The sequence below is a fragment of the Pseudonaja textilis genome, chromosome Z (assembly GCF_049901715.1).
Source record: "Pseudonaja textilis isolate UNSWEBS1 chromosome Z, rPseTex1.2, whole genome shotgun sequence".
In the NCBI taxonomy this organism is placed as follows: Eukaryota; Metazoa; Chordata; class Lepidosauria; order Squamata; family Elapidae; genus Pseudonaja; species Pseudonaja textilis.
The window spans coordinates 78,280,106-78,297,245 of record NC_142008.1 but is presented as its reverse complement, the minus strand read 5'-3'; the positions used below and the strand labels follow the sequence as shown (position 1 = coordinate 78,297,245).

The following is a 17,140-nucleotide window of genomic DNA, read 5'->3' as shown; positions in this document are numbered from 1 at the left end:
AGATTAGATAAAAGACACATAGGAATTTAAGCGGGGGATCTATAATTAATATATTCATTCCAAATTAGGCAAGCTTCCAAAACATATAAGCCACAGTGTGTGTGGAAATCGTGTTCTTTTTAAAAGCAACATTTTTTTCATTGTAAAGGAAATTAGGCAAGCAATTTCTTTAGGAGAAGCAGAAGCAAAGGGAAGGCTGTTAGGTTGTTTTGTGTTTCTGCCTCTTTTGTTTAGATCCCGGAGAACGTGACGAATAGCGTGTAAAAAGTTCTTCCCTATTTTCTGGAAGTACCACCCCTTCTCCACATAGTTTATTTGAGGTTTCTCTTTTTCCTACTGGCATTGGTCATATTTAAAAATACTTTAATGCAAGAAAATTAAATACATAATTCAGTTGCTAAGGTGAGTCTCTGCCCCCTCTTGATAAAGAAAACGATGAAGTTCGTTTTGTAGTAGTACAGTTATCTTGAATGGAACCATGGAAAATATAAAGGAAAACCAAGCAAAGTATCAGCTAATCCAACTTGGGTTAGCAAATAGATAGTTGGCCACCTATGTATGAAAACTTTTCATTCCTTACATTGCAGCATCTTCATTAGCTTCTCATTCTATCTGTTCAGAAAACTACAATTATTAACCACAGAAAAAACCTCTGCAAGGAACCAATATTAAATTCTGATTTAAACATCTTCTTTAGAACCTGGAAACCATACTTGTTCTAAACCGATTTGGATACAAAGGAAACAATGGGAACAAATTTGATTTTTGACATTGCAAAATGAGGATCAAAGGCATGCAAATCACCTCTGGATTTCGGCTTGCTACATTACATGTAACATAGCTTTTGTATTAATAACCAGGAACAAAGAACAAACCGAAGAATGCATTTTGTTAATCTAAATACAAAATTAGAAATGTTCTGTGGTTCTATTTTATCCAGCACATGAAAACAATCCTAAGGTAATTGCATTGTTTAATAGGGCTGTCCAGGAGCAGAGCTAGTAAACCAGTTTCAGTAATCCTGCAAATACGTTTTTAAAAGGTGCTATGCATGACTTGATTTCCACTTCTCAAACCAAAGCAAGAGGAGGGGCTTATTTTCCTCAGAGATGCTGACAGATGTCTTAATTTTTATTGAAACATTTAAAAAGCAACTTTCATAATAGATGTTTTAATTTGATTCTTTTTCTTCAATTAGAAATGATATGTTCCAATAGCAGAAAATTGTCCTAAAACTTGGTATTGGGCATCTCCTATTCATTCATCTCATTCTCACTATAAGTGAATGTGCTTAATGCGAGAGCAGGGAATGTAACTATTTACAGCCATCTGGATGAAATGGGCTGAATGGCCTTGCAAAAATTTTCTGGGATGCACTTTCAAGATAGAGAGATGCCCATATGCCCGCTATGCCAGGATCTATTACCACTTGTAAAATATATCTTCAAGCAAAAATAAAAATGAAATTATTTAAAAGTCATATCCTAATTCCATACTACATTTGTTTAGAATGGCTAATATGAGGAAAAGCAACTTCTACTGTATATGAGATGTTAATTTTCCACCCAATTTTCTGCAACTCTCAATTTTCCTTCAGTTCTCTACACTTCCAGTACATTTCTTTTGATTCCAATAGTCAAAATATTGCTCAGTCATTTAAGTGCTAGGCCATAACATCTAATAGAGGTCTTGCAGGGCCTCTTTCTCTCCTTTCAGGCATTTGAGATTAATGTCTTGGCTAGGAGCTAATTATTTATTCCTGAAGTGGCTGAATTTTAAAAGAAAAGTACATGTCAGTTTTCAGTCAATAGAGTTAAATGTTGGAGGATCATGTTTTGCTTTTTCCAAGAAATGTCAATAATTTGGTTCTGTGATAAGAACAAATAATCTGATCCTGACTCACCAAATTCAATTTCCATTTACTTCAGCTTAGGCACAGGTTGCACATGGTGCCAGCCTGAATATATCCAGAAAAAAGGGTTGCTTCTTTTTTCCTTCCTAAATTGGTCATGTTCTTAGAACTTCAGTAACATCCCATTAGGTTTCCCTGTTTCTAGAAACATTCAGTTAACAAAATCATTAAGTTTTTATTAAAGGGCACAGAAGATTGACACTAAAAAAGCATTCCCAATTAAGAGGAAGAAGGTAAGAGTTTAAAGTATATCTTTGATGCTTTATTAATTATATTTTTGTTGATTATATTTCTGAGTTTTCCTATGAATGAAGATCTCTGGATTACAAACTAGATTAAATATTGTAAGAATAAAGCAATAAAATATTAAAAACTTTTTGTCAACCCTGAAGCTGGCCTGACTAAGGCCACTCTGAGACTTCAGTGTTGACACACTAGAAAAGAGGGATAGGTAGGGGGGAATAGGGATAGTTGGGGTGTTGTAATCAAAACAAAATATTTTCCCTTTGGAACTAAGGACATTCCAGCAGGTGTTCGGAAGGAGGGGACTAAAGTCACCCAGCAATTGGAGATTATCCTAATTGGACCATTTTGGGAAAGTGACAAACTTCCACTTTTAATTAGGTGAAAAATGCGGAATTATTCAGTCGGTTTTCACCAGATCTGTGCCAATATATACCATATTTTTTGGACTATAACATGCATTCTCTCCACCCCCCCCAAAAAAGTGGCTGGAAATATCTGTGTTTTATAGAGCAAATACATACTGTGCACTCCCCCACGACCAGAAGCACTCTGTGGGCCAAAAACGTGCTCATTTGTGCTCCCTGGAGGCCTCTGTAGGTCCCTTTTTTGGCCTCCTTGGCATTCAGAAGCACTCTGCTCCGGAAGCTTCCATGGTCCCTTTTTTGGCCTCTCCAATGACAAGGTGGGGAAAATGAGGTGGTAGTTTGTTGGGGGAAATATGCTGACTCTGTAAACTGCTTAGAGACAGCTGTAAAGCACTGTGAAACAGTATATAAGTCTAAATGCTATTGCTATCATCCAAATTGTTTTTGTTCAAAGTGGTGCCTGAATAAGAACAACATCTCTTTGAAACATATATACAGTAAACATGTGATTCTCTATTTTATAGGGCATTTCTTTATTTCAGAAAGCTAAAATAAATTATACATACACACAGACACAATTTTAGTTGTCTTTTAGATTTATTTACTTTTCAGAAGTTCACTTTTGTTATATTTTGGTAAGTTAATTTTTACTGTACAATAGTTCCACTTAATGCACAGTTTTTCACATTTATGTAAAAAATATGGGAAAAGTGTTGTCTTTTTGGAAAAAAAATACACAAAACTATTTGACTTTATGCATTTTTGTAAAGTTTTTCTTGCTTTTGCTCTTGAATTTCCTTTAAATGCAAAATTATAACCTTTAACAATTATCCTTATGAATCTTTCAAATTTACAACTTGTCCTTTATTTTTTCCAGCAAAAATTAATCATCATAGGCATATAATATCTACCTATTTGAATGTAATTACCATGTCGTTATTTAGCAATACAAATAGTCTTCAACTTGCAACTGTTACTGAGCCCAGATGTATGATGGTAGGTCGTTGTATTGTTAAGAAGGTCATCATGTGATCAAACCCAATTTTACATAATTTTTTGTAGCAGTCATTAAGCAAATGGCACAATTCTTAAGCAAATCCATTTTAGTCAGAGGGCATTCTGAAAATAAATGCCAGAAATTGGCAAATTGTTGAAAATCATGATTGACAATGGAATAATACAGACAGCTGTAAAAGGTAAGCTGGTTGCTAAGTGATCAAAATGTGATCATGTGACTGTGGATCTGTGTGTGGATAGCCATCATAACTTCGATGTCATGTCATAAGTAACTTTGGTGGGGGGAACCATCATAACTTCAAACGATCACCAAGTAACTGGTCATAAATTGTTTGCTGCAATATAGTGAAGCACTGCAGGAGACAGAGAGGAAGGAGGAAGAAAAATGGAGAATTGTAAAAGCTTTGATATGGTGATGTAATAGGTGATATGATAGCTGTCTTCCAGTACTTGAAGATTCTCACAGAGAAAAGAGGATTGATCTATTCTCCATTTGAGGGCAGAACAAGAAGCAATGGGTGGAAAATCATTAAAGAGAGATTGAACCTAGAACTAAGGAAAAATTTCCTAACAATAAGAACCATCAATGAGTGGAATAGCTTGCCTCCAGAAGTTGTGGGTGCACCATTGCTGGAGGTTTTTAAAAAGAGATTGGAGAGCTATTTGTTCAGAATGATATAGTACTTGCTTGACTAGAAGACTCCCAAGGACCCTGGTAACCCTAATATTCTATGTTCTGTATCTAAAACTTATGGTAAATAGTATTTAAGTTGCAATTTACTCTTGAGTGTGTGCCAGGAACATCAGAAAAAGAACACTTGCTTTGACCTATTAAAATATGTTCATTTTTGGCACATCATTTGGCTCAGATAAAAAGTTGATATTGTAAAATCAAGTCAAAATATCTCAATATGCCCTCTTTTAATTAATGGAATAGTTCCATACTACCTTTCTTCTTGGCAAATATAAAGATAACTAAAAAGCTAACCTGTTGGATGTCTGGCTTAAACCTTCTCAACCATATTTTCTACCCATCTTTTTTTCTCCTCTCTCTTAGCTTTCTAGCCATCTTGCCTGGCATAGATTACTTGCAAACTTGGAATCTTTCACATCATTTGTTCTAGTAAGATTTGCTGAACTTTATCTGCATTTTCCTCAAGTTGAAATGTTTGCCTTAGGTCAGTTTATATTCACATGTGTGATAATATCTGAATTAATTAGTTATAGGTAAAGAAGTTGAGAAATTCAATCTGACCAAACTCAGTAGGAAACAAGAAGTGAAAAACAGTTGACTGCATTCAGATCCATGCAGATAATTTCAAGGCGGTAGTTTTGATACCAAATTATCCCTGTTATGCAAATTTTCTCCCCAACTGGCTGGTTCCCAGTTATGCATGCGGAGAAGCAGTGGCCACATCTGCTTCCCGTTTTACCATTTCAGAGAGTAACCATCTGTTGGGCCTCATCCCAAACAGCCTGCACTACGCTGATTAACTTCCTCACCCAGCCAGCCTGAGGCCTGCTATCTACTGCAAGGTGTAGATTTTTTTTTCTGAACTTCTTACAAACCAGAACCTTATTTTTTCTCTCTCCCAAGGGACAGGAAGGCGTTGGTTTATGATTTGTAGCAGGGAGGACATGGCAGCTGGCTTCTGCTATACATGATCCTTAAGTCTGGTGGGACCAGATAAAAACTAGGAAACTTCCTACAACTTATAGTTATTCCATGGACTGAGAACATAAAAAGAATTATTTCTTTTAGTTCAATTTCATTTGTATGTTTATAAGAGTTTGGTAAAATTCTTAGTATATACAAAATATATGACCTTAGCTGATATACATCAAGATAAGTTTTAGATAAGTTTAGATAAGTTTTACTCAGTTTGGCTCTAGTTATAGATAATAAATTAATCCTGAAGGGACAGGTCCTCCATGTTGAAAAATGCTCACATAATATGCAGTTTGATTTTTGAATTAAGCCATTATGTGCTGTATGTCTCCTATCCTCCAGGGCATTCTGGGAGGTCTTAAAAACATGTCTCCCCACCCAGGTCTTAAAGTAGGTTGGATGGAACTCCCTTGTTAGGCTTCTTGTCACATATATTCTGAAATAAGTATCTAGATCTGCCATTTTGTTTATTTCTCTTATTGTATTTATATTCATTTTGCTGTAGTAGTTTTATTTTATACAGTGAAATGCCCAGAATTTGCCTAGAATGAAGGGAAGTGAAAAATAAACAAACAGGCAATCTTTATTTGCATAATTATTGGCACTGAAGGTCAAATGATGTGTTCTCATAACATGCCTAGAATTGAATGGCAGTGAAGAATAAATGAACAATCTTTATTTGTATAGTTATATTGAAGAACAAAGGCTGCGTTCACACAAGAAACTAGCAATGTGTTCAGTATGTTGTGCTGTTGCACCTAGCCATTAGGTTTTAATTGGACTTTTAAGTGAACATAGCTAAGTAAAGATTTGAAAGGAGCAGGCACAAACAATATTTAGGAATGTTAAAAGTCAATAATTTAGATATTAAATAGTGTAGATATGAGAAAATTTATGTCTAACTAAAAACTGATAATTTTCAGAAATCTGATAATTTTGGCAGGGGGCTTGGGGAATAATATTTCAGCAAGCTCTGCCATATGATATTAATTGTTGTTTCTATTATTGTTTATCGGTTTTAAATACAATGCATCTTGCTAAAATTGTGCATTTGGAATTTCTAAAGTTTCACATAACCATAATAACAGCTTTTTGAAGAGCAGAGTTTTGGAAGAGCTTTACACAAAGAGTAAGCAGTTGAAACATAGAGATTTACAGCTCTGTAGAGTGCGGGAAGAGAAAAAGACATCATTTCTCTGATCAGATAAGCAAAAATAAGATAGTTAGAGGCAGGATTGTGCCAAATTGCAAAGTAATACAATCAAACTGAATTAATTTTGTTCTTGAATGCTCCTAAATTAAGGTGAAAAAAATCACAACTAGTGAAGTATGTTGGAACTGTACTGCTTCAAGCTGAGTCTTGGAAGTATTCATACTGGAACATAACTACATTCCTGGGCAGATGTATATGGAATACAATATGCTATGAAGCACTTTGATCTCAACTTCAGAATTTCAAAAATAAGCACCAGGATTCTAATGTTGGGCTTAATAGCGACAAACAATTAAGTGGCAAAGGATTGATTTTCCATGATTTTTTTTGTCTAATACCCATTACTATTTGAAGGTTAAATGAAGTTTTTGAGATGTTTTTAAAGGAAATATAACTATAATGCATTCGAGTAATCTAGTGAGGAAATGTGAGAAATGTCAAGCCTTTACTAATCTGAAAATCAGTTGTCTTTAGCTATAAAATAGCTTTTCAGATATAAAACCTACCTAATTTCCCCAAGTTGATCCATCTATATCACAACTAAAAATCTGTATGATTATTCTAAGGGCTCCATTTGGGTATGAATGGGTAAGACACTTCTGCCAGAGTAAGGTGGCATAAATAGTGAGAAATGTTGGCATAAATAGTGAGAAAAGCAATAATTTGTGCAGGCATGATATAAATTGTTAGATTCCTTTGCTCCATGGAATCTATTTTAATTTCTTCCTATACTGATAAAGCAGAAAATAACTGAAAACCTATGCCTAAACTGACAGTGATCCAAGAATAGCAATAGGCCTAAATGTTAGATACTTCACCCTCTTCTTGCTTAGATCTGAAAAAAAAGTAATAGAGCCATTATATGTGTTGGCTGAGGACATGTTAGTCAGAGGTGGTATTCAGCAGGTTCTGACCAGTTCTGGAGAACTGGTAGCGGAAGTCTTGAGTAGTTCAGAGAACCGGTAGTGGAAATTTTGAGTAGTTTGGAATACCACCTCTGACTGGCCCCACTCCCAACTCTTCTCTGCCCTTCGAGTCCCAGCTGATCAGCTGGGTCTTCTTTTGTTGCCCTGCCCAGGGGAACAGAGCTAGAAAGCACGATATTGGGGTGGGGAGGGAGGATTTTGCAGTAATCTTCCCCCTGGAGTGAGGAGGGAATGGGGCTTTTTCAATATTCTTCCTCTGCCATGCCCACCAAGCCACACCCACCAAGCCACGTGCCCACAGAACCAATAGTAAAAATATTTGAATGTTGATGTTAGTACATGTTAGTACAGTTCCATTACATATTTAGTCATGATTTAAGTTATGACTATCAGTACAGGCATCCTTATCATCAGATATAATATGCAAAAGCTGCATGAGAAATCAATTAAAACCTTAACCTGAACCAAAGCTCCAACATCAAATGTGAATATTCAAAATTGCTCATAAGCAAGAAGTCTGGAGATGGATATGAAATTTTTAGAGGCCTTTAGTTTCAGTGTCTTTCATCATTGGCTAAGACCGGCAGGAAATATTAATTCAGTAGCATTTGAAATCCCAAGTTCCTCATGCTTTATGTAAACAAGTTGTTTGTAATTGTTGCCTTTTTCTCTAGTATATTGCCTAGATACTACTGCAATCATTTTATTTAGTACACTTTTTTCCTTTAAATGTATTCTTTGATTATTAGGCTTCTTGTCTCCTACTGTTTTACCAAAAGGCAGTAGTGGCTTCTGAGTTCCACTATATTTTTAATTACTAGCTTCCTATGTGAATGTAATCCCTTACATTGCTTCATGAAAAGGAAACAAAAAACGGATGAGTAGCTCATTAGTTTATCTTTAAATTAGTCTAAATGTCAATTAAAGTTTTCTTGCAAGGTATGAGTGTGTATGTGTGTGTGTGTGATAGTTGCCTCTTTCTTCTTAAATTAAGAGGAAACTGCTGTTAATAAAATAAAATAAAAAAGAGATAATAATGAATTTTATTGCAACAAAAAGCAGTAAAAGGGTAAGGATGAATAGCAATAGCAATAGTATTTAGACTTATATACTGCTTTACAGTGCTTTACAGTAAGCAGTTTACTGAGTCAGCATATTGCCCCCAACAATCTGGGTCCTCATTTTACCCACCTTGGAAGGACTGAAGGCTGAGTCAACTTTGAGCCTGGTAAGATCTGAACTGCCAAATTGCAGGCAGCTGGCTGCAGCAGAAGTAACCTGCAGTACTGCACTCTAACTACTGCATTACCACGGCTCATAATGAATACTGTGTGATCTGTGCTGAACAGGAGTAACTTTGATTTTTGGACAAAATAGTTCAACAGTTAAACTGTAGTTCCACACTACAATTTTAACAACAGTGTTTTAATTAAAAAAAGCTCCATTAGTCCTTTTACTACTTTTTGTTGATGGTTATTCTGTGAGACTCCTCATTCAATGAGCACCTTGTGGCATTGCCCATTATACTTTTACAAATATGCCAAAAATAAGAGTTTAATTCTTTTAACTACTTATAGAAACTGCAATTTTTCTCTGGCATTAAGAGACCCTTTGGTAGTATTTGCTTTACAAATTCTTACCCTTTCTTTCTTTTTCTTTGTAATTCCCCCTTTCTTTCCTCCCACAACACAGTTACATGTATACATACTTAGCCAGAATCTGAAGACTGTTCATCATGCTATACTTTCTATTTCCTAGAAGAAATGTTCCAAATATTCTTTATCATAAAATGATTCATCTTTGCCTTCAGACAAAAGGTTACAGTTTTTATGAAAGTCACTTCATTGTGTTTTAAATACATTGGTCAAAGAAAGTTATTAGAAGTACAGTATAAAACCACAGCAAAAATGTGTGCAATACAAGGCAGTGCCAGAATAAAGCTGAAGTGTAAGCTCTCAAAAGCATTCATCAGTTGCTATTTATAGAAGTGAGGCATTCTATCAAAAGAAATTTTAAATTAGTATCAATTTATCAAACTATACATAAAAATAAAATCCTGGTCATTTATTTTCAAACAAAACAAGACTTATTTTGAACAGTGGTGTGGCAAACATGACAATTCCAATGATGGGACTTGTCAATTCAGTGTAGATCACTAATATTATCCTTCCCTAAAGTATATTTTTCCTTTCAATATTAAAGAAAAAAAATAGAACAAGAAACACCATAAACTCTGATCATACAATAGTTGATGCCCATACAAAGATAACATATATTAATTTTAAACTTATGTCTTGTGGACTTTAAAACTATAGAAGATTGTTTAGGATTACCTAGTTCAGAGTATCATCATCACACTTAGGGGTGGGATTCTACCAGTTCGGACTGGTTTGGGTGAACTGGATGTTAAAGTTACATCTGGTTCATTGAACCGGTATTTCAACTGACTGGCTGGCCCCGCCCACCCCTCCACTCCCCAGAGTCTCCACGCAGCCCATTTTTGATGGAGGTAAGTGCAGGGTCTGCATGGAGGCTCTTGGGATGGGGGAAAATGGGCCTTCCGGAAGTCCAGAAACGGTCCTGTTTCCAGCTTCCAGAGGGCCTCCAGAGCCAGGGGAGGGGGGCTGTATTCACCCTCCCAGATGCCTAGGGGATGCCTCTGGACCCTTAAGAAGGCAAAAAAAAAATGGCCCTCCTAGAAAAAAACCAGAAGTTGCGAAATGGGCCTGTTTCCAGCTTCTGGTGGGTCTCCAGAGCTGGGGGAGACTGTTTCCGCCCTCTCAGAGGCCCAGGGGAAGACTCCTGACCCTTGTGAGGGCAAAAACTGGAGGCACACTGGAAGTTGGAAACAGAAAGTTCTGGTAGGCCATGTCCACCATTGCCACGCCCACCCAGCAACCGAGCCTCTGGGATTTTGCTGGGATTTTTGAATCCCACCCCGATCACACTGATGTTTACTTATGAGTTGACTTTTTTGATCAGTAAATGGAGCCAAGCCTCAAATTCCAAGGAATGTAAACATAGATCAGTCTATATGCATTTGGGAAAAATCAATGTCTGCAATGTAGTGGGAAATTTGTGCTTATGAAAAATGATGAATGAGAATAAAGGCTCAGCAATGAAAAACCACTCTTAGAAATTACAAATTTAATTTGAAATTAAAAACTAAAGATATAAAGGAGGCCAATTAGAAGGGCAATAATTTTAGGTGTATGGTTCATTACTTTAAAATGTTTCCTAAAAATGTGCAGAGTATGACAAATGTTTGATAAAATGTTTGATAAAAAGTGCATCAAAGTGAATCTGAAGTGGTTGTGACTCCGTATTCAACATATACCCATGATAAACTTGAGTTATATAACCTATGCACAATCTTTCACTGTTACCAAATTGATGCACACAAAATTCTTCAAGTTGAAGAACAGAGACAAAACTTGCAAAAACAAAAATGCACTTTAAGTGAACAAAACATGGATTTGCAGATAGGATTTAATTTGATAGGGTTTAACTTTAACGTGGTGCTTCGGTATTGGATTGCTTCAAAACTCATTGAATTTGATACTCGATGCAGTTTGATGGGAAAATGTTGTTCTGGTACTCACCATTGCCTGGTGCTCAACACACCGCAAAAGGAAGTGGGGTATAGTAGCAGCAAGCAAACATAAAGTCAGCCATGCTGGGAAAAATGCTGTAAAAGGAAGTGGGAGACAGCTACAGAGGGCAGACAGGAAGTCAGCCATGCTGGGAAGGACACTGACATGGGTAAAAGGAACAGATAAGAAGTCCTTCCCAGCCAAAAGAGTTATGATAAGTCACATAATTTGTTTGATCCTCATCTTTTTAATTCTTGTCGCACCTCCTGGAACCAATTAAGGATGAGTACCAAGATACCCCTGTGCTGAATGTTTCAAAACATCTCCTTCAAATAACTCAACATTGTAGCTTTCTCTATTTTCTAATAGATGCAGTTTAAAACCACAGTGTGTTGGTGAAGACTTTATCATCAGTTTTATAATCAGCAATAAGATGAACTACTTATCAATAATCTGCCAACTTGTCTATAAAAATGGTGTTATCCTAATTGGGCATGTTTTACATAAAATGTTTGGATATGTATGAACAGCCTTAAGCAACTGACTTAAATGAAACCAGGCTGTGCTGAATATGTATAGTTTGTCATATGTTATTTATCAATATTGATCTGCAACTAATAAGACTGAAAGCTACCAGCATCAATATTCAACAGCGAACATGAAATTTCACACAATAGCCCTAATAAAATATCCTCCCTTCTTCTATGCCTAAAAGTTGCACAGGTGATGATCATGTGCTTTTAAGAAAGAAAAAAACATTGTTGAACAGCATCGCTATGTCCCTTCTCAATATTCCTTCCCAGTATGTTTTATAAACTCAGCTGCATGAGAAACAGAATACTGCAGTGCCATAAGGCAAGAACAGATCAAAATATAACATATATGTAATTGTTTCAAACTATACAATAGGCTTTTAAAAAATATTTCACCAGTCAGACTTCGGAATTGATTTACACTGAATCTGTTTAAGATTAGTTTGTAGTTCTACTAAAACTGAAGATATTTTTGAAGATATTTCTTGAAGATATTTTTACTTAAAGGACCTGGATTTGGGCAAAGCACTTCATTCTTTCACAAATTAATTGGTGCAAGTAGATTTTTCTTTGAATAACTCATGAAAATGATATCTACAATTAACATAACAGCATTGCTGCTCTTTTTTCAGAGCAATACAACTTTAGATTCTTCTGGCCATACTCTGCTTCCATTAACTAAATCATGGGATCAGAGCATTCACATCTTATCAGTTAGAAAAAAATTGTTTCTGTTGAGACAAAGAGTAGGAAAAAAATGAGTGGTTTTAACCTGTTCTAAGTCTAGATTGCTGATATAAGGAACACATCAAATTATCACAAAAATTTTATGTGTTAAAAGTGTATTTTCAAAACATCTGCATAAAAACGTGCTAATTATATCTTTCTACATTTCAGTCAAATTCAGAGATGAGTGTGCACAATTAACAGCTTTCAATAGGGACTGGGGCTGGGAGTGCACTTGCTAGCAAGAAAAAAGTTCTTTCACTTAACGAAAAGTTTCTGTTTACTACACTAACATTTTTGGTTACCTACATTTACAAAAAACCACTATTATCAATATAAAATTGCCTTATGTATGCATGCTACAAGACAACCTCATTTCTGGCAGCCCAGATTTCTGATATGTATTTTTATTGAATACTATTTTGGTCATTGTATTTTTTCTTTTTATTTATGGCTGCTCTTCATTTAGATCCAAATACTAAGTACAGCAAAAGTTTTAATTCATGTGGAAGCGGTGTTCCCCTCGAGTTATGTGGGAAGAAAACTCATACCTATCCTGGCTGTGATAGCCACACATATTACACTCAAAAGGATTGCGGAACCCATGACAACCCATGTGGATGGTATACATTACATGATCTAGAAAAAGAATTCTACAGTGTTCACATTTGTAGACTTTTACCTGCTCCCCATTGCCATTGATTACTTTGAAAGCATCTTGGGAGCTGTCATTACTTCCTCTTAGGACATCATACTGCCTGTGCTCTTCTTTTATGGAGAGGCCATTCCGTGCATGAGGCACTATGTGGTTGGTTAGGTATATTAAACCACTACGTTCTTCATTATTGCTCTCAGTATCAGTGGAGTCTTGGCCGCTGTTGCTGGGTGAAGGGTCCCTTTCTGAAGAGATGGACTTTGTTTTAGAAAGTAGCAGTAAGTTTTCCACTGCACTGTCCTGAGCTGCATGATTGGCTCGAGCATGGTTGTCTCCAAGGGGTTTGTGAAGCTGATACATTGGACTGATGACAGACACTCCTTCTGAGCCACCAGGGGGTGTCTGCACCAAAGGGCGCAAAGATTCTGCCCCTAGATAATTGATGGCATTATTAATAGCTTGGTCAATGACATGGGTTTGCATCATATCATTCTCCTTTTCATAATTGGTGGTTGCATCATAGGGAATATCAGATATGCACTTCTCACCTGTAATCCAAAGTATATCAGAGTTATTCTTGGTTTTGAAATTTTTTTCGAAACATCAGGCTCGATCAATTAGAGCTGATAATGACATCGGGAAAATATGAAAAATATACACACAATGACAGTAAGTTAAGAAGGTGTGCATAAAGGCAAAGATTCTAAAATGAAATATTTCTAATACATTTTAGCAGAATCTCAGAATTCAGTTGAACTGAATTTTCTTACATGCTTGTGACTATTATTTTGTTTGATTAATATAAGTCATCATTTGAAGCCTTCCTTCCTTCTTTCCTTCCTTTCTTCCTTCCTTCCCTCCCTGCTGAATAATGTAGGTGCCTTTGTATTTTTTAACTCCTTTTGTTAGGAGACAAAATCTGATTCTCTGGACTGCGGGCCTTCACATGCTGCATCATATATTTGAGCTGTAGGAATCACCACCCAGTGGGAAAAAGAGATTCTTTCTTGTGGCCAGAACAGAATTGTGGCTAATAAAATTGATTTCATTTTGATAAGCCTTCATGTTTTATGGCCTACATCTAGGTCTTACTTAAATTTTTGCTGTTATTATAGTTATCTTCTTACGCCACACTGTAAATAACTGACAGGAAACACTACTCTTTTAAGTCTTCATAACTGGCAAGATTTCTCATTATGACAAAAAGGAAGTGAGAGCATGAAAATTGCATCTTCTCCTAGTCCCATGCCAGGACTAATCCATAACCAAAAGTGTTCTTCTCAAAGTTATTGAAAATCCCTGATTATTCCATATTCATAGATTTTGTGTTCTGGAAAAATTCATGGCACTTTATTTAGATAATGTTTCTAAACCTAAGAAAGTCTGTGAGCAATTTTTATCTACAATGTAATATCATCTGATGAGGCTGCCTTTATTACAAAAGTTTCTAGGCAGAAATAGGGAACATTATTATCACATCTCCTGAATGCCAGGCCTATGCTTTTGGCAATATCATTCTCTTCAGAAATTAGTAATGCTATTATTCCTGTAGCATGGAATTATGCCCTGCAAAACTAAGAGTTTTATGAAATCATTTTTGTTGTGTGTCTGAAGTACTACCGAACTGCTCAACATTATACTGATGGGACATACGAATTTTGTGTAGTTTTTAATGTTGTTTCAGAAGCACTGATAAGAAGCTAGGTAGAGTGAACTGGGTGAATAGTTTTCAAATGTTAGTAAAAATTCTGCACATACACAAGTATCTTCTGTGTACTAAATACACTGTAACATAGGTATTATCCATTCCATTTCTAAGCAACATTATAAAAATTAAAGACATTTATGTTGGTAAACTTTAGATATAATCAGTAGATTTGGTTGCAAAAGCTGGATTTTCTCAATACCTCATGTGTTGCTATTAATTAGTTTTCTCTTTTTAGTTGAGATTAGATAATGTTGAATTAATCAGAATAAGCACTGGACCAGTAGAGTTACTTTACTGGACTTTCATTAAAAATGGGGAGATTATAGAAGACATAGGAGAAATCAGAAAAAAATGATTTTGCCCAAGACCTTATTTCTCATTCGATTACTCTAGTTTTCCAGAGAGACAGAATACTACAAAGTTCTCAGAAGTACAATTTTAGGAATGGTGAATCCATGATTCTTCAAGGTGCTGAATTAACTTCAATCAGTACCAGTTGCCAAGGCAGGAATGGTGGGATTTGAATAGACATAGATTCAGTCTTGGTAAATAATTGATTCCATGTCAGATTGCTAAGGAGGATGATATGCAGAGTTTTGGCATTCCAGAGATTTCCCCAAGTACAGATAATATTTTCCCATCTTACATATCTTTCCCTATGTGCAAAGCTTCATACTGGAGGTGGTTCACTGGTGGGATTCAATTTTTTTTACTACCGGTTCTGTGGGTGTGGCTTGGTGGGCGTGGCAGGGGAAGGATATGTAAAATCTCCAGCCAGAGGTAGTATTTGCCAGTTCTCTGAACTATTCAAAATTTCCACTACCAGTTCTCCAGAACTGGTCAGAACCTGCTGAATACCACCTCTGAGGTGATTTGTTAATAAAGTTCAATGGCACCTCCCTCCTATGTGACCAGCACCCTTCTTTGCCTTCTTTGTCTCTAAGATTGTTAATCTTTTTACCTGCTGTTTTATATTGGATATTATTAATGTTTCTAATGTTTTTATGTTGTAAGCCATTCAGAGTCATTGGATATAAGATGGGTGGCATATAAATTTTATAAATAAATAAATAAACAAGTTATTTCTGTGTTCATGCTGTCTTCTTCCCTCACAGCCCAAATCAGTGACAAGTGCAAAACACTTTCTGGACACTTTCAATCGTGTCAGTGCTGTTTTACTGATCCAAAATCTTTGCATATATTTTACTTCACCATTACTAAGAGCAGTTTGGAATCCACATTTTTGATTAATTGTTTTGCTCTTTCTATTGTTATACGGCAATACAATTAAAATTAAAAATACTACCAGAAAAAAGAGGGAGCAACATTTAGTTCTTACCAACAAATTTCTGAGGCAGAGAACTCTTACGTTTGGCGACGTTACTTGCTAGTCTGTCCAGCATAAGGGAGCGCTCTGATCCCATCTTACACAGGTCTTCAGCCATTTCACTTTGGCTGGTTTCCTCTTTCATGACTGGAAAAAAAGTGTTAAAGGACACCAGATGTTTTAAGACACACTTATTTCCAATTTTTTCTGAAACTCTGCTGGCAGTCAGGCTGTAAAGCTGAGAAGCAACAAAAAGAAAGGTAGTTTGGAGTATATGATAACTAACTCCTCTACAGAGATGCAAAATCCAAGTACTCATTGTCATTTTTAATGCAAGAGAATATGAAATGTATTAAATATATGGATATAATTATATGAAAAATTTGTACTTTAATTTGAATTAAGATTCAGTTCAGCTTAGATTTACTTTTTCCTTCTGGTTTCATCCATTTCTTTGTCCCACCTATTTTTTTAAAACAAAGCCCTTCTGTGAAAAACAAATCAACAGTAACAAAAGTGCAGCATAGTTTGTGACACTGGTAACCAGTGACTTTGTGAGTGCACTGCTATTTAAAAAAAAAAAACAACATATAAAAGATAGGCATAGAGCAAAAGTGTAGAGGAAGGAAATGCCCTGTGATAACTTCCTGATTCTTCTCTCTTAGGCTCCAGCAGGGAGTAACAAGTCCTACCTAATAATCAAGTGAAATAGGATGTTTTCTCTTTAACCAGGAGGCCTTATTGTGCATATTTCCTGGAGAATCAGAAAAAATATTTCATTGAATTCTACTGCAGAGCCTCATTAAGGAAGACCATCTCATTTTGCTATGAGAAAGATTTATTTTTCTCTAGCTATCTTCTTAAGAAATAAAGAAGTTGTAGAATAATTCTAGAGATGTTATTCTACAGATTCCTTGTCTTTTTGGTAGAGTATGCTAGAGGTGGCTTGTGAAACTCCAGGTTTGAGTCTGAAGTGAAGATCAATCAAAAGACTCAATATTAATTAAATGAAGCAATGATCTTTAATAATTTTCTACTTCCTGCTTTCAGTGTGGGAGGGAATTCTGTCCCTCTCCCATAACAGTTTCTGATCCTTCAAGTTGCTGTTTCATTGTAAAGCAGTTCAAAAAGCTCTGTCCATAGTGCTATTCCAGAAGAGAAACCGATTCTGAAGTTCATTTATTTGTTTCTTTAATACAAACCATTTGTTATGTATATTTGCAAAGGAGATACTTACTAGTATCTCCTAA

General features: G+C 35.8%; 1 protein-coding gene across 16 annotated transcripts in view; it reads right to left on the bottom strand.

The window, feature by feature from the left end:
* Positions 1-3,105: 3,105 nt before the first annotated feature.
* Positions 3,106-17,140, bottom strand: part of IKZF1 (IKAROS family zinc finger 1) — an 81,699-nt gene continuing 67,664 nt past the window's right edge. For 9 of the 16 annotated variants that reach the window (XM_087916077.1, XM_087916070.1, XM_026702329.2 and 6 more), the window contains 2 exons: positions 15,903-16,037; positions 11,518-13,403 (listed from right to left, as the gene is read on the bottom strand). In XM_087916077.1, the coding sequence (XP_087772203.1) occupies positions 12,697-13,403; positions 15,903-16,037 (842 nt within the window). In that variant the 3' untranslated portion in view covers positions 11,518-12,696. Of the gene's footprint in view, positions 3,894-11,517; positions 13,404-15,902; positions 16,038-17,140 lie in introns of those variants that run through there. The other 7 variants (XM_087916078.1, XM_087916071.1, XM_026702334.2 and 4 more) reach the window with 3 other exon arrangements.